A 24,239-nucleotide genomic window follows, 5' to 3' on the forward strand; every position below is an offset into this window, starting at 1 on the left:
TTGATTTGATATAGAATTTATGAATCATTAAACCAATAACACATGATTTTAATACAGATTTGAAAATCATGGAACCAATAACACTAGATTTAGTTCGAATTTTCAAATCCATTAATATACAACAACCAATAACCCCTAGTTAGTTGAATACACCCTCTTTTGGTTAGATTCTTAGGCCACGATTATCGCGGGTTATAGAGGGGTTTTTAGGTGGGGGGGCCCACAGAAATGGGTAAAATCGATTGTAGGGAAGCCAAAATAAAGACCGACTTTTGGTGAGTTTTTCAACTGTTTGCGGACCCCACTGACACGTGGTGGCCCGCAATTGGTTGGTATTTAATTTTTTTTTTTTTTTTTTTTTACTCAGACAAATTTAGCGTTAATCGTGGTCTTAAAGAGACAAATTTAATTTTGTAAGAAACTATCCATACAATTTTTTTCAGACTATTTAATTTTTTTTGTCAACTTCTTACTTATTAAAACAGAAGTAAAGTGAACCGTCTATTAGTCAATATATTAAATCATCATCATATAAACATAACATGCATGCTTAATCATGAATAATCAAAACTCATACATTGCTTCAAAATGTACTAAAATTCATCATAAAATAAAAAAAAAATAATTTATCCAGAGCATATTGAGAGACAAGGGAGAGATTGTGAAATCTGAATACCAGTGGGAATCATTGTCATCACCATGCTCGTCATGAGAACATCATAGGAAGCTTTGATGGCCAAACCAAACCCTAATCCATAAATTGAAGGAAACCCAAAGGCCTCTCTCTATGGGTGATGCAGAAGAGAAGATCAAATAGAATTTTCAAAGGATGCAAAATTTCGGCATCATGAATCTCGCCTGAAACCTCAGATCCGACGCAGACCGGTAAAAAACCCGTTCATCACCTCTATTCTAGCTCTGAAATCGATTCATCCGCTTCATCCTCCGAAGCGCTTCTTTCCAAAGCTTATCTCTTTGCCACAAAAACGATTGGTTGTAGAGGGATTAACTTTCCTTTGATAGTGAGACATTAGAGCTGAAACTGAGTGATGTATACTCTGTTTCTTAGTTTCACACTAAAGATTCATGAATGTAGCTTTGAATTCTGATTTTTATTATCTATAAATGTTTTAAGATTCTGATTAATAAAGTGTTGCAATGATTACTTGATGGTTCTGTGATTACAGCTTGAATTCACAATAATTAGACAATTAAAAAAGTCATCGGAAATATGCTTTGTATTTGTAGGTAAGAACCTCATTTGCTACTTTTGTGTGTGTGTTTTTGTTAGAAAGATGCGGATTAGGAAGATTAGTTTTCTAGGCCAAGATTTGGTTTTAAGCCCCAAAGAAAGGAGTAAAGGTAGCTGCTACCAAGAAGACAGTATCATCTCAGTTTGTTTTTAAGGTTTTTAACATACACATGTTTATGGATTTTTTTTTTCTTAATTTTATGTTATGTTGTATTATATTTCCAGGAGAACGTAACGAACCCTCTATTTGAAAAAGAAGGCCTAAGCATTTTGTATTCCTCCCAAGAAGGATCTTACTCACTGCATCAAATGGCCAAAGGCAAAGGCAATCCATCTCCAAAGGCAGAAGATGATCCTTAAGCAGGGGTGGAAGGTCCCACCATCAATAAGACTCTCGTCAAGGTTCTTGGTAAAGTCTATTACATAATTTTAATGTTGATTTTGGAATTTTTATTGCATAATTTCACTATATTTGTTGTTTCAGCTGATTGAAACTAACAGAATATTGTATTGATGTATCGATGAACATGCTCTTTGTGTGTGTGGAACTTTCCTCGACATAATACAACACATGTCTATCACATATGCAAGCATCTTGATACAGCAGTTAGTAATAATGTTTTGCAGCTTTGGTATTTTACTTTGATGTATTATGTATCACTGTTACGGGTGATGATCGTTTGCATCTTTAGATTGGTTTGAAACAAATACGTTTATGATGTTTTTAAAGATTCGAATATCTCCATATACAAAACTAATCTTCATAAAATAAAAACTAATCTTCATAAAGGAACATGAATAGATTCTGCGGATATAATATCTATATTATTAAAATATTTTTAAAAATCCCACATGTATTGTGTTCGACGCAAATTTTTTTTTTGTCATCGACTTCGTACTCATATTGACTCTGCAAGCCAAATTAGTAGTTTGATTGAATATTTCATATTTCTAAAAAAAACATATATACATTTGGAAATATGATAAATATTTAGAATATATAACACAAATAATGTGTAAACAAAATCTAAAGTACAATAAGAATAAATACTTGCGCGGGTGCGTGGGTTAAAATTTAGTTTTGCATTAAAGTAAGATTACAAGCAGAACCAAGTTCATACATTATTTCATTCAGCATAAACAAAGCCCAAGTATATAGATAGAGATGAATACATGTGTGACATGACCCGTGCACACCTCTGTGGCTTTGTTACATCGAGAATCGAGATGAGAAAGTGTAGCCGGAAAGCTTGCCGGACCGACAACCTCCATCACCACCGATTCGCTGGAAACTGCTTTTTCGCTTTGTGATGGACTGCCTAATGCTGCTGGTCCTGGATGAGTTCTTGAGCACCCAACTATCTTTTAGGGATTAAGTTTTTTTCCTGTTTGAGTTTTGGCCTTCATATCCTTTATTCTTCGTGTAATTAATTGTTGCAGTTTGTGGTAATGTTTAGCGTCTGCTTCTGTTATTCTTGTATGTTGCGGTTCATGTTTATGATTAATGAACAAAAAAACGATGTTAATCATAGATTTTATTAATTATAAAAAACAAGGTCTTCCTCTCCAATCATTAGAGTTACTACCGATGAAGAGCTTCACTAAAAAAACGAGACATAACTTTGTTGGAACGCTAGCCTATATGGCAGCTCCAATTTTTCTAATTTTTGCGCCTTATCTCGAAAACACTTTCGAACTCTCAAATCTTGACCATCGTGGATACATCGTCTAATCGTCTAAATACGAAGATTGATTCCAACTCAGAATCAAAAGTAGAGCTTTCTAACAAAAGAAAAATCAACCCTCTAGATCAAATGGATTGAGAACGTTTAAGAACAGAATGAGAAGAAGAAACACCACAAATCCACTAATCGGAAGATTTATCGGATAAGCCAAAAGCTAATCTGATTTAAAGATTAGAAAGAAAAGATTTCTCATCTCTACTCTTCTTCTCTATGAATGATACAAGAAAGAGAACATTGAGAGAAGAGACAAAGACAAGATTTCAGACTTATGTTTTTGCATCGTTTTTAAAGTCTAAGTTTTACCATCTTTCTCTCTTTCAAACCAGAAAATAATTATTTTTATTTAGTTACTTCTCAAAATTATATCTTGAATCCGTTATTTATGACAAATACTACCCAAAAATCACTAATTTTGAGGTTTGCAGGTGCTTTTACATGGGACATCAACAAAGTTTTAGACATAAAACTCTCTTATGTAGCCAAATATATCGTTATCTGATTAGTGATTTGTGTGTTACCAAGATGAGACGATCAGTGATGATATACCAAGATTGTTAAGCCAACAAAAGTCCATCTTGTCGGATGCCGATATGGTTGTTCCACACATATCAATGAAAATCTCAAATTTAAGTTTTGGAGTGACTTTGGATTTTGGCTTTGTAATGGTAACTTTGATATTAGATACTGCATATGCAATCGGTTTTAAAGGCGGACCTATTAACAAGAATGGGGTGTCACACCTCTTAAATCTCTAAATATTATTATATGTGTATTAAAACAGTAAGAAACTTATACAGTATAGCATTTTAAATAATACTATATAAATTAATATACAATAAAAATCTCTATAAAATAATATAATTTTATAGTCTCAAATTAAGTTTTTGGTTCAATTAGTATATTGATAAATTAATATTTTTATAAATTAATAAAAAAATTATAATTTTGGTGTAGTCTCAATATTATTAATTTATAGAAGTTTTAGTAGTTTTGGTAAAAATTTAAAATTGTTTAATGACCTCTAAAAACTAGGCTTCAATGCCCAACAAAGACTTTTTTTTGTTGTTGACTAATTTTTGACCCCGATTAAAATTGTACCTGACTAATCGGTTTCTTAAACTATTTAGTTGTTGATTTGACAACATATCTAAATCATCTTCGTCATTATTATGACTGATTTGTTAATCCATTAAGCAAAAAAGGTGAACTAAAATTAGGGCTTCAATATGGCAAAATCGAACCGTACCGAACCGAACCAAACCGAAATAGATAATATGGTTTGGATTTGGTATATACCATACAAACCGAATGAATATGATTTTTAAAAAACCGTAGGATTTGGATATGGTTAAGTATATAACCAATAAAACCGAATAAACCGAATAAAACCGATAAAAAAATAGAAACATGTAAATATGTATATATTTTATAACAACGTATGAAAATCATAAGTTAATTTTTTTGCTAATAACTATTACCATATTTTTTTACAGTAATAAAATAGTCCTGATTTGTAAAACACTTAAACTATAATTAAATAACAATTCATCGCAAACATGCTTCTTATTTTCTTAGTCTTCTTTTAATCTTTTTGCTTTAATTTAGCATTGACTAAATTGAAATAAAGATTATAAATTTAATGATAACAATTAGTGGAAATTCTTCACAATTTTTTTATCTATAAACGAATAGAGTTTCGTGTTTAATAGAAGAAACAAGACTTTGATGAACGCTAAATATGAAAGAATATAATAACTTATTTTTTGTGCTTCGTGCTTCTGTTTTATTTTTTGTTTTTTATTTTTATTATCAAAATTTTGAGCTTTGATTTTAATTATAGATTTGATTATTTTATTAGATGATTATTTTTGTTCTTTTATTTAAACTTATAATATTTTTTAATAAATGAATGTGTTGACAACAAGACTCTAAAATTCATATAATATGATCCCAAAATAAAGAATTATGTTTTTTGGTATAAAACCGAATAAACCAAAAACTGACGGTATATAAACCGAACCGAAGTAAATATGGATTTAGAATGGTAGTTATATTTTACTAACCGAAATACCAAAAAACCGAAAAAACCGAACCGAAACCGAACCGATATCCGGATTGAACACCCCTAGTCTAAAAGAGAAAAAAAATAACAAGTTTTTGAAGGAGTAATTAAGCAAAAATAATTAGATTTTCGGTCGATAAAAAATACCTGCTAAAACACATATCTTTGAAAACGAAGCAAAAACATAAACTTTTATTTAAGTCATTTTAATATTCAGTTTAAAAAAAGGGAGAATTGCCAAGTGTGACTCAAAACTTGGAGTCAAACCCAAAACAATACCCCAACTTGGGTCAAAGGCAAAAGTAACCTAAAAGGCTATTGAAATTACAACTATCCCCTTGTGACCAAACAAAAAAACGGAATTTTTTTTACGTTTCTACCCCTCGCAAGTCGTCTGTTTAGACGACTTAACTGAAAGTCGTCTGGACAGTTAGTCTTAAACATAATTTAAAAATTTTGTAAAAAATATTTTGATAAGTGAAAAATGGGAATTATGTAATTAACATATGTCTTAGGAGGTATAAATTAAGATATAACAAATTTCAATTGTTTTCAGCATAGATGAGTGAAAGTAGTGAGTCATGATATTCTTTAGTTTATGTTTCATCAACATATGTTGTAGTATTGTATGTGTTCTTAGGGTTAGATTTTGGAAAGCATTAAAACCGTTTTTGAAAATTTTTAAAATTACTTATGCGTGTTCATTTCTGTGTATAGTAAACACTATTTAAGTATAATTTGATTTTATAACGTGGTTAGTTAGTTAATCTAGTCATTTTAGTTTAGGGGTTCATTTTAGGGTCTAGGACAACTTAATATTTTGTCGTCTGAAAACAGACGACTAAATATTAAGTCGTCTGTTGTACATTATCAGCCAGAATAAGTCGTCTAAACCGGACCAAACCTTAAAGTTTACCAATGTACTTTTAAAGCTAACCGGATTATTTACCCAATATATAAGGTGATTTTTATTTTTTTTGTTTCATTTTTCGCGAAATTCAGAAACCCTAACAGTTCTCTCTCAAAGGCGATTTCGAATTCCCACGATTTCCGAACAAACCATCGTTCTCAACGTCAGCTATCTATCTCACTTCATTCTCACCGTTGTCGCCGCAGCTTCTTCTAACTCTAGCGCCGCCGATTCCTCTAAACCCTAGCGCCGCCGATTCCTCTAAACCCTAGCGCCGCCGCTTCCACTATTTCCGAACAAACCGTCGCCCTCGCCACCGTGGTCACCAACGTTCTCACCGCCGCTTCCTCTAAACACTAGCGCCGCCGCTTCTTCTAAACCCTAGCGCCGCCGCTTCTTCTCTGTAAACCTTAGCGCCGTTTCTCTGTAAACCCTAACGCCGCTAAGTCATCAATCTCGAGGAAAAGATGAACATAAAACGTTGTCTCTATCAATTTACTCATTCTCACCGTTTCACGTTTATTTTTTCAGATCAATAACCGCAATGACGAGTACTCCAACTCCTTCTGCGACTGGAAGACTTGTAAGTAATTTAAGTCGTCTGGAAAGTCTTCCAACTGGACGACTTAGTAGATGACTTAAATATAAGTCGTCTACTAAGTCGTCTGGACTTATATTGTTGTCTTTGATTATTTTGCAGACAAAAAGGATGGATATTCCAGAACTCCCCCGTAGGTTATACACATCAGGGGAAGAGCCAGAAGCCCACAATAGCATTTCGTATCATACGGATAACAGCAAGTTGCATACTGCTCTTAGGAAAGCTCTTACTGATGACGAATTTGAAGAGCTCAAGGAGTCGAGTTTGGGAGTTTTCATCAAGTTCAAGGAGCAGGGATTTGGTTGGGCTTCAAGGCTGGTTCACTACATGCTCAGTTTCAAGCTGGACATTAAGAAGAAGTATGAGATGTGGTCTCTCGTTGGTCCAGAACCTTTGAGGTTTTCACTGTTAGAGTTTGAAAACCTCACTGGTCTAAACTGCGAGTACATCGAGGACCTTGAGACACCAAAATGTGACGTTACCCCAGAGATGGTTTCTTTCTGGGGGATGCGGGGATTGGTCCAGGGAAGATCGCAAGCGGCTCGCGTACCTCTCCATCTTCACTGGATTCATTGAAGGGAGAAAGTTTTCAACCGCTACACGATCTACTCTGGCAAGGCTAGTGATGGATTTAGAACGGTTTGAGAATTATCCATGGGGGAGAGTCGCGTTTAAGGTGCTGATGGACTCTTTGTGGAACAAAGAAATTGCTGGCTGTTACACCGTGGATGGGTTTATACAAGTTCTTCAGGTCTGGACGTACACAGCTATGCCGGAATTGGGTGCTAGTATTGGTGGTCCCAGAGCAGACAGTCCGTCTCCACCGATACTGGCTTACGAGGGCAGCAGAGGCCGCAGATCAATGAAAGCTGCTATCTTGAGTCAGGTATTTACTTCAATCCAAAAGACTGCGCAGACGACTTATTATAAGTCGTCTGGAAGGTCGTCCAGCTGGACGACTTATCGGACGACTTATAATAAGTCGTCTGGAAAGTCTTCCCAGCTGGACGACTTATCGGACGACTTAATTAAGTCGTCTGGAAAGTCTTCCATCTGGACGACTTATTAGACGACTTATTATAAGTCGTCTGGAAGGTCTTCCAGCTGGACGACTTAGTAGACGACTTATAATTAAGTCGTCTATTTAGTATTTTTTTTCAAATATCTAACTCGATTCTTCTATTTACTGCAGACCCGCGTGATCAACTTTGTTGAGAAGGACATTAGTGAAATGTGGCCAAAATGGGACTCTGAGGTTGAGGACCTGCCCGCGGAGAACATCATTAAAGTCATGTATGAGCGGAGACCGTGGAAGTGGACCATGGATTGCTGGGAAGTCACTGGTACTAAGGTCAATACAAAACCTAAGGTTGTGACTCCATCGAAGAAGGCCAAAGAGATGGTTGTGTTGGAGGAGGAGGAGGAGGAGGAGGAAGACAATCCAAGACCTCGGAAGAAAGCTCGTAAAGAGGCTCCTAAAGTGGCTAGTGAAGAGGCTAGAGAAGAGGCTAGAGGGGTGACCAGAGAGGAGTTGGAAATTATGTTCAAGGGCGTAGCTGACTGCATGAAAAAAGGGTTTAATAAGTGCATGAGGGAGTTTAGGAAGTTGTCCGATAGATTGGAAGCTGTGGAGAAGAAGGTTGGTGTCACCAATCAGGCTACCCCTCCACCTCTAACCAATCAGGCTACCCCTCAAGATAAACAGCCTACCCCTCTTGCCAAAGAAACCGGGGGTAGAAACAAACAGGCTACCCCTCATGCCAATGAAACCGTGGTTAGTAACCAGCCTCCTCCTCATCAAACCAAACAGCAGCCTCCTCCTCCTCAAAAGAAACAGCAGCAGCCTCCTCCTCCTCATCAAACCAAACAGCAGCCTCCTCCTCCTCAAAAGAAACAGCAGCAGCCTCCTCCTCCTCAAAAGAAACAGCCTCCTCCTCAAAAGAAACAGCCTCCTCAAATCAAAGAGGTTAGTATCAAATCCAGGGTTAACTAGTTGTCCAGACGACTGTAAAAGTTGTCTGGACGACTAGTTGACCCTGGACGACTTAAACGTAAGTTGTCTGGACGACTAGTTGACCACGGAAGACTTAATTTTAAGTCGTCCAGGGTCAACTAGTCGTCCAGACAACTTTTATTTAAGTCGTCCAGGGTTAACTTGTGTGCAACTTTTATTGCAGAGATGGTTGCCGGAGGATACAGCAACCGAGGCGAACTCGGTAAATAAGATCTTGCCGGAGGATAAAGCAGATGGTGTCACCTCCAAAGAGATTGTTGCTGTCACTTCCACCGATCACCAACCGAGCCTCGCTTCCACCGATCAACAACCGAGCCTCGCTTCCACCGAGCCAAGCGATCCAGTTTCAGAACCGAGCCTGGTTGTATTGGACAAGCGTGCAAAGAGTAAACGAGCGAAGAAACCTGCTCCCACTGTGAGATCTCCTTATACGGCAGAGAAAAAAAAAGATAAAGTGGCAGCCTATAATCCATTTCCGCCAGTAAACAAAGATAAGTTGAAGGAACTCGCTGATTGGTTGAAAACTGATCCGTAAGTGATTGCTTTACCCATAATAGCTTGATTTAGTCGTCCAAAACTGATTGCTTTTTTGTTTGCAGTCATTATTTAACTAAGACCGAGGACAAACCACGTACATCACCAACAAGGTGGTACCACTTCCTCCGGACAGCCAGAGGATGGCTGGAAGACTGCGTAAGTCTTCTGCACACGACTTATATTTAAGTCGTCTGGTAACTTCTAACTTGTTATATTTAATATGCAGCATATAGATGCTTGGATTAATGTGCTAAGGCAGAGGTATCAGGAGAACCCACAAGCTTTCAGGAGCGAGCGAATGTGCTTCCTGGATCACAACTTTTCCCAGTCTTGGAGAGAGCAGTATCAGCTCTTCAAAACATCGGAACCTGATCACAAAGGTTTAGGAAGAGTTCTACCTGGTGGGGCGTCGTATTTTTATGACGGATCAATACCTTCATTTTGCCAATCAAACAAGAAGTGGGGGAGGACATTGATGATATCTATGCGCCAGTGAACTTGGACGACAAGCATTGGGTTGCTATTTGGATATCGATCCCTAAGAGGCACATAGTCGTCTGGGACAGCATACCTTCATCTAGTGTACCAGACGCATGGGATGCGATAATGGAGCCTTTTCTCCAGATGGTCCCTTATCTGCTTGTTGAGTGCGCAGCCACCGACGAAATACGGGTCAAATACGGGTTGGAGCCATACACATATGAGAGACCGCTGAAAGGTGTACCCACGGCCAACAATGGTGATTGTGGCGTGTACGCTGTAAAGTACATTGAATGTCATGCTCTTGGGGTCTCCTTTGACCCTAAAGACTTTGCTAGGTGCAACGCGAAGAAAATGAGGGATAATATGGCGGTGGATATATGGAAGGAGCTTGTTGATCAGCATCTGAAAGAAAATGTGGATGGTGATAAGTTCGTGGGCATGTATGATTAGATTTGTGTTTGTATTTGAACTTGTCTTTGTATTTGAACATGATTTTTTAACGAGCGAAGTATTTGTATTTCAGCTTGTCTTTGTATAGATTTGTAAATATATAAGTTGTCTGGAAGAAATAAGTCGTCTGGAAGGTTTTCCAACTGGACGACTTACAAATAAGTCGTCTAGAAGGTTTGGACGACTTATTATAAGTCGTCTGGAAGGTTTTCCAACTGGACGACTTACAAATAAGTCGTCTAGAAGGTTTGGACGACTTGAAGGGATAGTAGAAGGTAGTCTAAAAATAAAATACACTTGAAGGGATAGTAGAAGGTCGTCTAAAAATAAAATACACTGGACGACTTAGTAGAAGGTCGTCTAAAAATAAAATACACTGGACGACTAAAATTTTAGTCGTCTGGACGGGTAATCAAGACTGGACGACTTAAATTTAGGTCGTCTTGACAACTAGTCAACTGGTTGTGTACATTGTGGTTTCGTATGGCCAGTTTCCTTGCAGTTTGAGCATCTCCGTGCCCTGTGTTTCTTCCTGGGTTTGTGTCCTCTCATCCTAGATAGCTCCAACCAAGATTGCCATCTTGATTTCTTCGGTCTCCCCCGACCACGCTTTAGTTCTGGAGGAAAGCATTCTCGTTCCTCAATATGTTGTGACACGATAGGATATATATTCTCTGAGTATCCTGCATACAGATAATTCTTTGAGTACAGTGGACATACAAGTGTGGAGATATGCAAACCAGCATGTATTCCAGCAGCTATAGCATGAGAGCAAGGTATTTTCTCCACTCCATAGACACCACAATCACACTTTGCATGTTCCAAATCAACCACACAGTCCATTTTGCCACCTTTGACAAAGAAATGCCATCCATCAATTGGTTCGACCGTCATCGTACCCGCTATCTCTTCTCGAACAGCAAGCAAGTATTCAACACCCCCGCTATGTTCAGTTGTGAGACTCAAAGCATCTTGTCTCCTTTTCCAATACCATTTTCCTAACTTCTGCCTTATGAACTCCAGCAGGAACGTAATCGGAAATCCTCTTGCTCGCTTCAGTGCGGAATTAATAGATTCAGCAATGTTGCTTGTTTTTATGTTGAACCTGTTCCCCTTACAATAAACCCTTGACCATAGCCTGACGTCGGCTTTCTCCAAATACGTTGCAAGTTCCGGGTTTGCACTCCGTATCTCAGCCATGTACCGGTCAAAATCGTAAACCGTGTGAGCATAAGCAGCCCCTTTCACCAAGTACATGAGATGTTTCCCTTTAAACTTTTTGACAATGTTATCTTGAAGGTGATAATAACATATTCCTCGGGTTGCCCAAGGAAACACCTTATCACACGCACTTTTAATGGCCTTGTGCCGGTCGGAGACTATCACCAGAGGCTTGTCATGAGATATACAACTAGCCAATTTTGTGAAAAACCATTCCCAAGAAGGTATATCTTCCTCATCCACGATCCCAAAAGCCAATGGGAATATCTGAAAATTGCCATCTTGTGCGGCTGCAACTAACATAGTTCCTCCATACTTTCCACTTAGGTGAGTTCCATCCACCACAATGACCCTTCTCTGATACTTAAAACCTTTGATAGAAGCTCCAAAAGAGAGAAATAGATACTTAAATCTTTTCATAGAATCAAGTTCTATCGCCGTGATAGAATCAGGATTTGCAATGGAGATTTGCTCGAGATATGATGCCAGACGCGAATACCCTTCTTCTGCTGATCCTCTCACCAATCTTTGTGCATATAACAGTGCTCTGTATGAAGTGGTGTAATCAAGCGCCATGCCAAACATGTTCCTCATTGCATCAGTGATATGCTGCGGAGTTATCCCATCAATGATTCCAACACGATCAATGAAAAGACTACCTACATACTTCGGAGTACAGTGTCTCCGCTGAGCGATTCGGTCTCCCGCTGAGCATAAATGTTTTTCCACATACTTTGTTACCCAAAACGTGTTTGTCCCATGTTTGACACTCGCTCTGACCTTCCATCCACAATAGCTAACCGGACATGTTGCCACAACGAGAGTTTTCGTTGATTTGTATAATCTGAAAGAAAACTTGCCCCTCACTGCTGCCAACCGCAGCTCTGAAAGCAGTGCACCCTTGCTAACAAAACTCTGGTTGACATAGATACTGGTACCATTCGATTTTCCTCCTTCAATAGCATTTGTCTTAGCATATGTCTTTTGGATTTCTTCAAAACAAATATTATCATCATCTTCCTCGTCCTCATCTGGAACCTTTCCATAAAGACTGTAATCCCCACCATTCTGATCCGTTTCACCAACAATAGAATTATCAGCATCCTCCTCCCCATTTTCCTCCTCCCCATCTTGATTTTCATCTTCAACAAACTCATTATCACCAACATCTTCAAAACATTCATCAGCTTCATCATCATCACCAACATCTTCTTCCCATTCACCAGCTTTATCATCATCACCAACATCTTCTTCTCATTCACCAGCTTCATCATTATCACCAACATCTTTTTCCCATTCACCAGCTTCATCAATATCCCTTTTCTCTGAAACCGTTTCGACCTTGCTGCGGCTTGATACACAAAGACATACTCTATGGGTTTTGAGTATCTCCAGCAAGTTTCGAACTTGTCTATCACTTGTAACATGAATGGGAAGACTGCCTGGAGCCATCATCATTGCTGCTGGTAATGAGTAGCTAATCTCCACACTCACTGTTCTCATGTCCAGGTTATAATCTTCTTGAGCCATTGCAACAAGTTCAGCATGTGTTGAATCTTCATTCAATAAAAACAATCTTGCTCCTTTGAGATCATCAACCACAAAATCCCAACGGAAATCTCTCAACAACCATTCTCCATACACTGCATGTAACTGAAAAATCATCTGCAAATATTCAAAATAAAACACATTAGTAAACATAGAGAAAATGAAGAAGTTCAATAAACATTGCCGCAGACGACTTAGCATTAAGTCGTCCAGAAGACTTAAAGGTAAGTCGTCTAAAGAGGTCACTTTTGCAATTGAAAATTAAAAGGGACGACTTAATTCTAAGTCGTCCGGATTTGTTTGTTAAAAAAAAAACTTCAGACGACTTATATATAAGTCGTCTACGAGAAACGGGCTAGTTTTGCATTTGACCGAATCGTGTCAGATCTTTGACTATTTCTGGACGACTTATAATTCAGTCGTCTCTGGGAAAGTTAAAATTTCAATATTTTATGAAAACTTGACGACTTACGTGTAAGTCGTCCTAGGTTAGTTTTGTAATTGAAAAATAAAACTTGAAATTTAACTTTCTCCAGACGACTTAGATGAAAGTCGTCCAGCTAAACGACTTAATTTAAGGTCGTCCGGGATAAGCAAGGTTTGACCAGAAAATTGGGAAAAATTCTGGACGACTTAATTTAAGTCGTCCGTTTGACCAGAAGACTCATCAGTAAGTCTTCTACATACAGATGACTTACTAGTAAGTCTTCTACGCGAACAGATCTTGAAAAAAAATTCAAATTCGTACCTTAAACTAGGTGAGATGACTTCGTTTGCACACAGGGTCTTCTCCAACCACCCAGAACCTCAAACGAAAGCAACCGTAAGTCAAAACGAAAGAAATATGGCTCTGTCAACCATAGCCCATATTTTGAATCAAAAGCTTGAGTTTTTTGGATGAATATAGAGAGAAAGTGAAAGAAATGTTGTTTTTAGTTCATAACAATTGAAACAGAGAGAGTGTAAAGAGATTTACGTGCATTAAAGGGCATTAAAAGCTCCAAACAGTTCGTACAAGGTTGTTGCCACTATTCATTGCAGTGGCAATATTGTAAATACTTGAAGAAGATGAGGTTGAGACAGTAAAGAAGCCATTTTCGAAAAAAAGAAAAAAAAAATGTTAATGGCATTTTCGTAGATAAAATGCAGGTGTGGGGTTAAAATCTCAAAAAAAAAAGGAGTCAAAAGAAAAAGTTAGTTTTCTGTTTGACTTCAAGTTTTAAGTCACTTTTGCAAAAAGCCCTTAAAAAAATTATCCATTTTAGACTTATTTTATGTTAATTAAACCGTTTTAGATACACAAAAAGTCAACAATTAAATTGATTTAGTGGTAGCTTTTCATGTATTTAAAATTGCTTAAGCAAAAAAAAAAAGAAGAAATTTGGAATGGACAATTTTTGAAGTAAGAAATTAAATTGGGTGAAATAAAAGTTAAGGTTGTTTATTTTTGTGTGGGTGAGTTAGGTTTGTTAAATGTTCGGGAAAATTCATATCCCAATTGGTAAATAAGCTCAGCTCCGCAACCAAACAAACGATATCTTCCGAACCCTTATCTCGCCAACAAACAACATAACTCGCGAAATTCACAAACGTCAGGGATTTGGCCGAAGACAGCAATGGCGAAGAAGAAAGAGCTCTTATCCAAAGCCCCGTGGAGAGGCGACGACGATGACTCGGACAAGTTCAGCGGCGCAAAGCTCAAGGTCACCAAGGAATCTGACGGTATGTCGAAGATGCACGTCCCTAGCCGTGGAGCCAATAAGGGCAGTCTCTCCGATGAAGAGGATTCCCTCGAGATCGATCCTCAGCTTCGCTACAGCTTCAATCGAAACTATCAGGTGTCTCCTTTGCTGTAATTAAGGTCACTTAGTATGTTGAGATACCATATAGGTTTGGTTGCTTGTAAAGAAGTCTGATAGTCTTTAATTACAGTTCCTGCAAAGAGTGTTCTCTATAGACACTGTGGTGAAGCCTCTTCCTCCTGCCATGGCTTACAATGTCTCTCGCAACTTGGGCTTCTTCTTCCGCATTTTCACTCAGTTCTTTGGTGAGACTCTTAGTCAAATGTTTTCTTTTCATGTGATATCAACAACTAGTGATCAACGAACCTTGTTCTATTTGTGCAGATCCTGAAGGCATTGCAAATGCACAGAAGTCTCTTGGGTTGGGACAGGAAGACAAAGCTCGTCGGGTTCGTTGAACACTTTTGAATGAACCACCCCAGCATTCTTGTTGTGTTATTTAAGTGTCTTCTTCAAGATAAATTTGTCTGCTTTTTTCAAAGTACAATGAAGATTCCAAGTTAAGCGCTAGCGTTATCCGTGTCCCAAGCTTCGTTCCAAATACCACAACAGTTTTTTGATGTTTGGAATGATCTTAGGCTAACCATTCGCCATGTCAAAACCAGAAAAGATTAAAGCTTGAACCACGGAAAATAAAAACCAAACTCAAAACTCAAATTCGTTCACATGCAAATGCGTCTTTAGTTACAACACACCTAGTGTTTCATGATAAAACCATATATAAGTGAAGCCTTTGTCAGAGACTTCAAAGAAGTAGAGATATCTCAATCACAGATTGATGCACTTTCCAAGTTTTTTCTGGAGTTCCTTTGTTTCTTTCTCTGCTTTCTCCAGATTCTCTCTCAGCTTCTTGATCTCATCGCTCGACCGTTTCTGAGCCTCATTTGCCCTCTTCTCAGCTTCAAGTCTTGCTGCTTGTTCTTCACCTAGCTGCTTCTCCAGCCTCTTTGCCGTTTCTCTCAGCTTTGTCTCCACCTGGACAACAACAAAACAGATGTAATAAAAATAGCTTTTAGCTCAGGACCATATGGTTAAGAAATCATCCAGAGGAATTCATCAGGACATTTTGCAAGTTGAAACTCTTCTAAACAACCTATATGTTATGGGGATAAGAGATTAAAGCTGTATTAAAAGACTGATAAATAGAATTACCATCTCTGTGATGCGGCTAAGCTGTCGATCATACGATATCTCTATTTGCTTCTTGAACTCAGATATCTCATCCTTTGAATAGCCCTTGAGCGATTCAACCTCCTTCTTCTGGTCACGTAGCTTCATAGCCTCTCCCTGAGAAAGCAATAACAATAATAATAATCATTCTCTGCTTCAAACACACATTAAAGGAATACATTATTATAATCAACAACGGTATCACCTGAAGTTCATGGAACAATTCATCTGTAAACGGTTTTCCATTGTTCTTTCTAGAGATGGAATCAACATGTGAGAGAAGCTTCTGAACTTGCGCAGCTTTCTTGCGCTTATCCTTGGTCTTGTTATCAAACAGTACCATTCGATTGTCACATAGCTCAAGCATCTCCTACAAACCAAACAGTTCAAAAATATACACAAGTAAGCTGAAAAAATCCTATATGAAGAAGGCAAGAAAGTAAGAAACAAAAGACGCATACTTTCAGAAACTCAGGGCAAGCTTGAGCCAAATACTCCTCCAACGTCTCTTCATTCTCTTCCAGCTCATCACCACCAGTGAACACAATGATCATATAATCAGCGATCTTACTACCAAACAGAGTTTGCAAGTGATAGAGAGCAGACTTCTCCTCTTCAGAAAGACGTCCCCTCACAGAGAACACCAACAGAACAGCATGGATCCCATCTTCAGCCAAAGTCATGCATCTCACAATTTCTTTACAGATAAAAGCAGCCGCCATCGACACATCAAACAGACCTGCAAAAAGACTACCAAATAAGCCTCACATAGCAGATCAAAACTGTAACACAATTTGACTTAACGAGTAACAATTAGGTTTACCAGGAGTATCAACGACATTGATGACCTGGCCATCTTCTTGTTCAACTCTATGTGACTCGCATGTGGTCGTCACTCCTAGAGTACTTACTCTTGACCTAAAGGCTTTCTTCCCAAGGATACTGTTCCCTGTTGCGCTCTTACCGTTTCCAGTACGGCCCACAAGAACTAGGGTTCGAGTAGGGTTTGACGATGAAGCAAATTCCCAATCATCTTCCATCAAATCTCCACCCATCTTCAACAAACTCATATAACTTTCTGCAGAACAAATACAAATAAATAATTATTGATCGCTTAAAGGGTCAATGACCTAGTAAAGTTCTGATCTTTAAGTAATCAGAAAAAAACAACAACTTAGATTATTAGGTTTCCGACAGTAACAGTACTTGCTAGCAGAGAAGAACTAACACTCCAAGACAGAACTAGAAGAATCAACAGATCAAAGACCAACGATGAGGTAAGAAAGAGGGGGGGTTAGAAGAATACTTGTTGCTTAAAAAGAGGAAAGCTGAAACGACAAGGAAGTTTAGATAACAACAATACCCAAAAAGCAAATATCTCTTTCGCAGCAATATATACGGAATCAGTAAACCTGACTACACCGGAAGAAGTCTTCCTTCTCATAATACAAACAGGAAGTTATCACATGCCACGCGGATCACCTTCGTAAAGTGATCATAGACCGTAGGATACAAATTTTTAAGCTATTTAATATTTATCTAAAAAGTCTATATTTCGTAAATATTAAAGTTTAAGATAAGTTTTGAATGGTAATCTACGGCCCGATAAAAAATATTTTTCGTAAATCTTAAAATTAAAGATCTACACAGCTGCAATCGAGGGAGTAAATAAAGTAGAGAGAGAAGGGAGATCTATTCCGGCGTTCGGCCGGCGCGTGAGCGTCCGTGCCGTCGCCGGAGCTTTGTTTTCCTTCTTGGTTTTTGGTCCTTACCGCTTCCTCTTCACAGATCCGTCAACAGTTGCTTTGTCGGAGCTCTGACGCCGAGGTTTTCCATCAGAGGTGAGTCGGCTTTGGAGTAACGCCGCGGCCATTTTGAAGGTTTGCGGTGGAGATGGAGCGGCTTGCATGTTGTAGTCGTTCTTCCCGGGAGATGGAGGCTAACCTAGATCCATCATCGCCGGTCTTGTCGGGGGGTAGGGTGGAGGTTTTCTCAGTTCTACCGACGCCGCTCTAGCTTCCGGGAAGAGGAGGCTCAATCAGCTCCTTCTTCGTCGGCTTTTGGTCACGGAGGGTGGAGGCTAACAAAGCTCCGCGCTGCCGTTGTGGAATCCCAGGTCTTTTGGGTTGAGGTGACGGTTTCGAGTTTTTGAAGGTTGAGGTGGGTCGTGGGTCAGATTAGGACCCGTGGGTCGCAGCGGTTGAGATCTCAAGAAGAAGAAGATCTCCGACGACGGTTACGTTTGTTTGAAGAGGAGGTTAGCGGTGGTTCTCGTCGTGCTTGTCTAGGGTTTCCGGTGGTTCATAGGCGGAAGAGATCTCGTTCAACGATTGAACTCTCCGACGGGAAGACAAGGCGCCGCAGAAGTCCGATGGCGCGGAGGCTCTGTAGGCTCGGAGTTCCGGCGAAAAGTTGTGACGGTGGAAAGCGTCGGTGGCTGTGCGAGGATGGGGCGACTAAGTTGAGGCGGGCGACACGTGGCGGGCGGATGAACCAGATTCTTACACGTGTTCTGCTCTGCCTCCTTCCCGCGCGTCCAGAGCAAGCCCGGCGTAGCGTTTGTGGGCTTTGGGCCATGTTTCTTATTTGGGCTTCGGCCGTTCTTTTTTGTTGCCCATCTCATATTTGGGTTTTGTGGGTTGTAAGCCGGTGAATTTGGGCTTCGGCCGTGGGCTAGGCCCATTTGATCAATATAATTTCAATTTGAGGGAAAAAAACAATCTACAATGTTGCGACATGATATCTATTTATCTAAGAAAATTATTATATGCAAAGTGATTTTTTGCATTTGAAATCTCACATTAAAAATTAAAACTGTTAATATCATTGTTATCTTTAATAAAATTAAATTATAATTAAATTTATTTTATATATTATCCATTGATATATTAAAATTAAATGAAAATCTCAGTTTAATAATTTTACAAAATTTTGTAAATAGATATATATCAATTCAAAAACCACTAGATAAATTATTTTTATGTTTAGGAAATATTTAATTTAATTAATTATTATTTTTTTATCTGAAAAAGTATTTTTTTCAATTTATAATTTTTTTCTCACGGCTTTTAAAATCTAATTTTTTTTATAATTTGTTATTTTTTGAAATTTATGAATTGTGACTGTTTATAATTATAAATAATATCAATGTCAGTGGAGTTTTTGTCAATACATAAGCATGTTTCTTAACTAAGTTTTTTTTGGATAACATAATGTAAAAGATAAAAAGACAAAAATAGCACTAAATCAAGTTTTTGTTCCCAAACTAGCAATCAAGGTCAAAAGTCACAAAAATAACACTTAATGTTTTATCAAAAGTCACAAACTTAGGGTTTAGAGTTAAAGGGTGGAGTTTAGGATTTAGGGTTTAGGGTTTAGGGTTTAGGGTTTAGGGTTTAGGGTTTAGGGTTTAGGGTTTATAGTTTAGGGTTTAGGGTTTAGGGTTTAGAGTTTAGGGTTTATGGTTTAGGGTTTAGGGTTTAGAGTTTAGGGTTTAGGGTTTAGGGTTTAGGGTTTAGGGTTTAGAGTTGAGAAATGAGGTTTTGGGGATAAGATTTCAAATTTTGAAAAATAAAAAAAATTAAAATTTTCAAAGGATAAACTTAGAAATGTGCTATTTTGGTCATTTTAGTTTTTGAGTGCTATTTTTGTGATATAAACTTAGAAATGTGCTATTTTGGAGATTTGCCTTAATGTAAAATCTCTTTAGATAATGATAATAATCAAATTAATGAAATTCATTTTAAATTTACAGGTAAATTATACATTAACAAATTTAATTATTTATTAAAGTTCTAACTTTTAAGTTAGAGCGAAAAAATCATTTCGCAAATAATATTACAATTATTTTTGAAGTCTTTGTCAATTAGGTAATTTTGATTGTCCTAAAAATATTTTAAAAGATAGATTATTAATTATATCTTAAAATAAAGTCGGTTTAATATTACTAAACCAAGTATAATATAAATATTATTAAAAGAAATTTAATATAAAATTAACTATGATATTATCGTTAGAATTATTTAATTATTCTCAAGATAACTATAAAATTATCAGTTAAATCATAAAATTATTTATTAAAATTAATAATTGAGCATAAAATTTGATTAAATCTAAAATTATGGGGAACACGACAAATTAACAAGTTCACTTCTTAAATTGTAGTTTAGAGATCAACTGATATTTTTTTACATCTAGAGGCATTTTCTCACATTCAAATTACACTACAAGACGCTTATCACTTGAGACACACTTTTTTTTGTCAAAAAGACTCTTATGACCATAAACTAAAGAGAATCTCTCTCCTCCTCTTATTTCATTTTATTATTTTTCTTATTCTACTTTATATATTTATTTACTTTTATCTCAAGTTCTAAAATATATTAAACAAAAATAATTGTCATAATAAACTATATATAAAATTCTCAATCTTTTAAGATCCATGTTTTTTTTTTTTCAACAAAGAAGCAAAACTAAACTAAGTAGATTCCTGAGCCGATAACCATCTCGGAGGAATGGAGTCAACATATACCATAACAGAAGGCTGAGTCCTAGCACCTCGTGCTAGCTTATCCGCCATTGTGTTTTGTGCCCTTGGAATATGCTGAATAGTGAAAGTGGGGAAGTATTCCTTACATCGTAGAAACTCCTCCATGTGAGTAGTGAACGCCGGCCATTCTGTTGTAGTAGACACCATCTTCACCAACTGTGAGCAGTCTGTTGCAAACACCACTTCTGAGATATGTAGGGTCTTCATGCACTTCATCGCCCATATCAAAGCTTCATATTCTGCATGTAAAGGTGATAGACTCCTGCGAATAGACATTGCACCCATCATAGTATCAGTGGATTCTCTGTAAAACCATCCTTGCCCTGTAAAGGGATCTTGTTCCTTCCATGCACCATCAATATAACATCGGTTTACCCCTTGTAAAATAGGACTCCCACCAAATGAAGACCCCCTGTTTATACCCTCTTTAGTCTGGGCCTCAGCCCATAAGGTGCCTTCTATCTCCGCAGTCCGAAGAAATTGAGGAGGACTTCCAATTTTATTATTAAAAATCTTAGCATTGCGGTTTTTCCAAATATACCACAATATCCACGGGAAATAACTTAAATCTGGTTCCTTTGGTAACCGCCAAAATAAATAATCCATATTGGTAAAAAGAGATTGGGTAGAGAAAACTCCTGGACGTGAAGGAATATTAGATAAGGCCCATGTTTGGGGCGCAATGGGACATTTAAAAAGCACATGATTAATCGATTCTTCTTCTGCACCACATATATGACATTGCAAATCACACTTGATCCCCCGGGAATGAAGGTTCTTTGTAACTGGTAGACTACCAGAGATTATTTGCCACACAAAATGTTGTAATTTTGGCGAGCAGTGAAGTTTCCACGAGTATGCTAACAAAGGTTTAACAGTGGGGCCCATATCACTGTGTTGAGATCCTAAATCAGGATATAGTTTTTTTCTGTACGGTATCCCGATTTAACAGTATATCTGCCATGATCCGTAAACAACCATCCATATGAGTCCGGTTTTGGATTTGGGCTAATAGCTAAACTCCGTATAATACTCACATCATCCTTGTGAACATATGCATTGAGTAAATCTAGATTCCAAGAGAGATCTACTGGATTAATTAAATCCTCCACTTTAAGTAATGGATTCAAATATTGATTTTGAAGTTTTTGAATTGCTGACCTCGGGCGTTGAGCGGGGATCCAGGGATCATTCCATACTGAAATGCTTGAACCTGTTCCCACTCTTTTGATTAGCCCTTTTTTAACCAGAGATCTAGCTGAAGTAATACTTCTCAACCCATAAGAGGGAGAGTATGAACGTATAGCATCCATTGGATCTGATTTCCTATAATAGCGCCCTTTAAAAACCTTTGCGAAGAGAGACTCAGGTTTGTCAATTAGCCTCCATAATTGTTTTGCTAATAAAGTTGTATTGAAGTTCTGAACATCTCTAAAGCCAATGCCACCTTCCTTCTTATCTATGCACATTTTGTCCCACGAAAACCAGTGCATCCCTTTTTTATTTCCACTGCCATTCCACCAAAAATGAGAAACCACACTCGTTAGTTTCTTGGTAACCGTTTTGGGTAGACGGAAACAAGACATCACATGAGTTGGCATAGGTGATGCCACTGATTTATTAAAACTTCATTTCCCCCCTTTGTAATAAACCTAATTGTCCAATTATTAATTTTATTATTTACTCTTTCATGAAGAAAACCAAAAATTCGAGTCTTTGATCCTCCCAGACTTTCAGGGATCCCTAGGTAAGTTCCCATACCTCCTATTGTGATGATACCCAAAACCTGTTGGATTTCCAACCGTGCCGGATCGGGAACCTTATGTCCGAACTGAAGTGACGATTTCGCAAAATTTATTTGCTGCCTCGACGCTCTCTCATAATCTTTCAAAATCTGTAATATAACCCCACATTCTTGTCTATTGGCTTTGCAGAAAAAAAGACTATCGTCTGCAAACAGTAAGTGTGAAATTGCCGGACTACCACGCGCAATTTTTAAGCCTGTTAATAGCTTTTCTTCTTCCTTCTTTCTAATATTTGAAATTAGTGCCTCAGTACACAAGATGAATAAATAAGGTGATAACGGATCCCTTTGCCGTAATCCTCTGTTTGGGACAATGTGTCTTTTTGGCTGGCCATTAATCAGAACCTTATATTGGACTGAAGAGATGCAAGCCATAATTCTAGATACCCAACGCTGTGCAAAGCCCAATTTTAGTAACATCGCCTCAATAAAAGGCCATTCAACCCGATCATAGGCCTTGCTCATACCCGTCTTTATAGCCACGAAATTCTCCTTGCATGAATTGTTCGTTCTCAACCCATGAAACATCTCTTGAGCAATCATAATATTATCTGAGATCAGCCACCCAGACACAAAAGCTGATTGCGTTTCGGAGATTAAATTTGGTAATAACCATTTTAGCCGCTGGCAAATCACCCTTGCAATAATTTTGTATTCCACATTACATAAACTAATAGGTCTTAGCTCCGTCATTCGATTCGCCCTTGCCGTTTTTGGAATAAGACAGATATTGGTCATATTTAACTGCTCATCCAAGGATCCTGTCCTAAAAATTCATTAACCATATCGGTAATATCTGTTTTAATAATTGACCATGATTGTTGAAAGAATAAAGCCGTCATTCTGTCCGGACCTGGGGCTTTCTCCGGATGCATTAAAAATAGAGCCGATCGTACTTCTTCTTCAGATGCCCAGGAAGTTAGGAATCGGTTCTGATCATCAGTAATCAGCGTTGGTACCTCTTATAAAAAATCTTCACAACCTGATGGCAAGGATGTTGAGAAAAGATCATTAAAATAATCTAACGCAACCCCTTCCACTTCTGCTTCCGATGTAACCCAATTACCAGCACTATCGTGTAATCCCACAATCTTATTTTGGATCCGTCTTTGCTTTGTTAGAGCATGATAGAATTTTGTATTACAATCCCCTTTTGCATGCCAGTTCGCCCTACATTTTTGTTCCCAGAATAATTCCTCATCTCTATATGCTTCTTTTAGCTTCCTAGAGACCTCTAGTACCTCTTCATAAGATTTTGTATTATCACACTGAATATCCTCCAAAGCCTTTTGGAGAGTTTTTATTTTCTCCTTTCCATAAGGGGGATTATTTTTCCTCCAAACCGAAATCTCATGCCTGCAGTTACTAATCTTATCAACTATCCTCGAATTATTCCTTTGGTTCCTAAAATCCCATCCTTTAAGATCCATGTTCATATATATATTATATATATTAATGTGTAAACAAAATGTGGACGTGGACACGAAAGCGTGGATAACATAATTATAAATTAGTTGTGGACATGAACATTTTAACAGAATTATAAACTAGTTGTGGACATGGACAATATTCATTCGATTTCATTCATCATCTCGGGAGCTAAATTCAATTCTAATCAAAATTACATCCATCCACATCATGACAAAGCGCAAATTCCTTAGATCAGAAATCTCTGACATGCAAGATCTATTACTCTCCGACAAAAGGTAAACGCTACTTCGATTTTTCTCTCCGCTCATACTCATAATATCATCTCTTTCTCATCTTGATTGAAGTTTAACTGCAGATAATTTATCAATTGAGCTGAAGAAGCCAAGTGTTTGTATTGGAGATAACAGAGTCCGTGTCCACGTTTTATGGTATAATTTTAGTAATATGAGTCCATGTCCACGTATTGTTGTATAGTTTTATGGAATCAAAACAGAGAGTTTGTCCACTTATCTACTATAAACACATTAACATCACATATCCACACATTACTCATCACTCATCCACACATCACCCGTCCACAAATCACCCAACCACACATCACTCGTCCACAAATCACCTATCCACAACTGTCTTTTCCATTAAGGGCAAAATTGTCAACAA

General features: G+C 37.7%; 3 protein-coding genes and 1 long non-coding RNA gene across 9 annotated transcripts; 2 read left to right on the forward strand and 2 right to left on the reverse strand.

Moving 5' to 3' along the window:
• The first annotated feature begins 494 nt into the window (after window positions 1–494).
• LOC106359794 lies at window positions 495–1,981 on the forward strand. 2 transcript variants are annotated; one of them, XR_007325412.1, is made up of 3 exons: window positions 495–885; window positions 1,292–1,362; window positions 1,478–1,981. It is a non-coding gene; the product is annotated as an uncharacterized LOC106359794 (long non-coding RNA). The 2 variants fall into 2 exon arrangements; XR_007325411.1 differs by lacking the exon at window positions 1,292–1,362.
• Window positions 1,982–14,327: 12,346 nt separating this feature from the next.
• Window positions 14,328–15,135, forward strand: LOC125589234. The gene is made up of 3 exons (XM_048761746.1): window positions 14,328–14,661; window positions 14,756–14,870; window positions 14,950–15,135. Exons 1-3 carry the CDS (start codon window positions 14,440–14,442, stop codon window positions 15,021–15,023), a joined length of 411 nt encoding a protein of 136 aa, XP_048617703.1. The 5' UTR covers window positions 14,328–14,439; the 3' UTR covers window positions 15,024–15,135.
• Window positions 15,136–15,243: 108 nt separating this feature from the next.
• LOC106421177 (immune-associated nucleotide-binding protein 9) lies at window positions 15,244–17,287 on the reverse strand. Of its 5 annotated transcripts, none has more exons than XM_013862021.3 (6): window positions 17,102–17,287; window positions 16,619–16,873; window positions 16,257–16,534; window positions 16,001–16,165; window positions 15,778–15,912; window positions 15,244–15,600 (listed from the first exon to the last, which is right to left on the reverse strand). In XM_013862021.3, exons 2-6 carry the CDS (start codon window positions 16,863–16,865, stop codon window positions 15,394–15,396), a joined length of 1,032 nt encoding a protein of 343 aa, XP_013717475.2. In that variant the 5' UTR covers window positions 16,866–16,873; window positions 17,102–17,287; the 3' UTR covers window positions 15,244–15,393. The 5 variants fall into 5 exon arrangements, with proteins under 5 accessions (XP_013717475.2, XP_048617701.1, XP_013717477.2 ...); XM_048761744.1 differs by having other exon boundaries at window positions 17,159–17,265; XM_013862023.3 differs by having other exon boundaries at window positions 17,002–17,203.
• A 2,985-nt stretch (window positions 17,288–20,272) lies between these two features.
• On the reverse strand, window positions 20,273–20,629 carry LOC125588344. The gene has a single exon (XM_048759648.1). The coding sequence runs from the start codon at window positions 20,627–20,629 to the stop codon at window positions 20,273–20,275; it is 357 nt and encodes a 118-aa protein (XP_048615605.1).
• Window positions 20,630–24,239: the final 3,610 nt, after the last annotated feature.

This window comes from Brassica napus, chromosome C6 (genome assembly GCF_020379485.1).
Source record: "Brassica napus cultivar Da-Ae chromosome C6, Da-Ae, whole genome shotgun sequence".
Taxonomy (NCBI): domain Eukaryota; kingdom Viridiplantae; phylum Streptophyta; class Magnoliopsida; order Brassicales; family Brassicaceae; genus Brassica; species Brassica napus.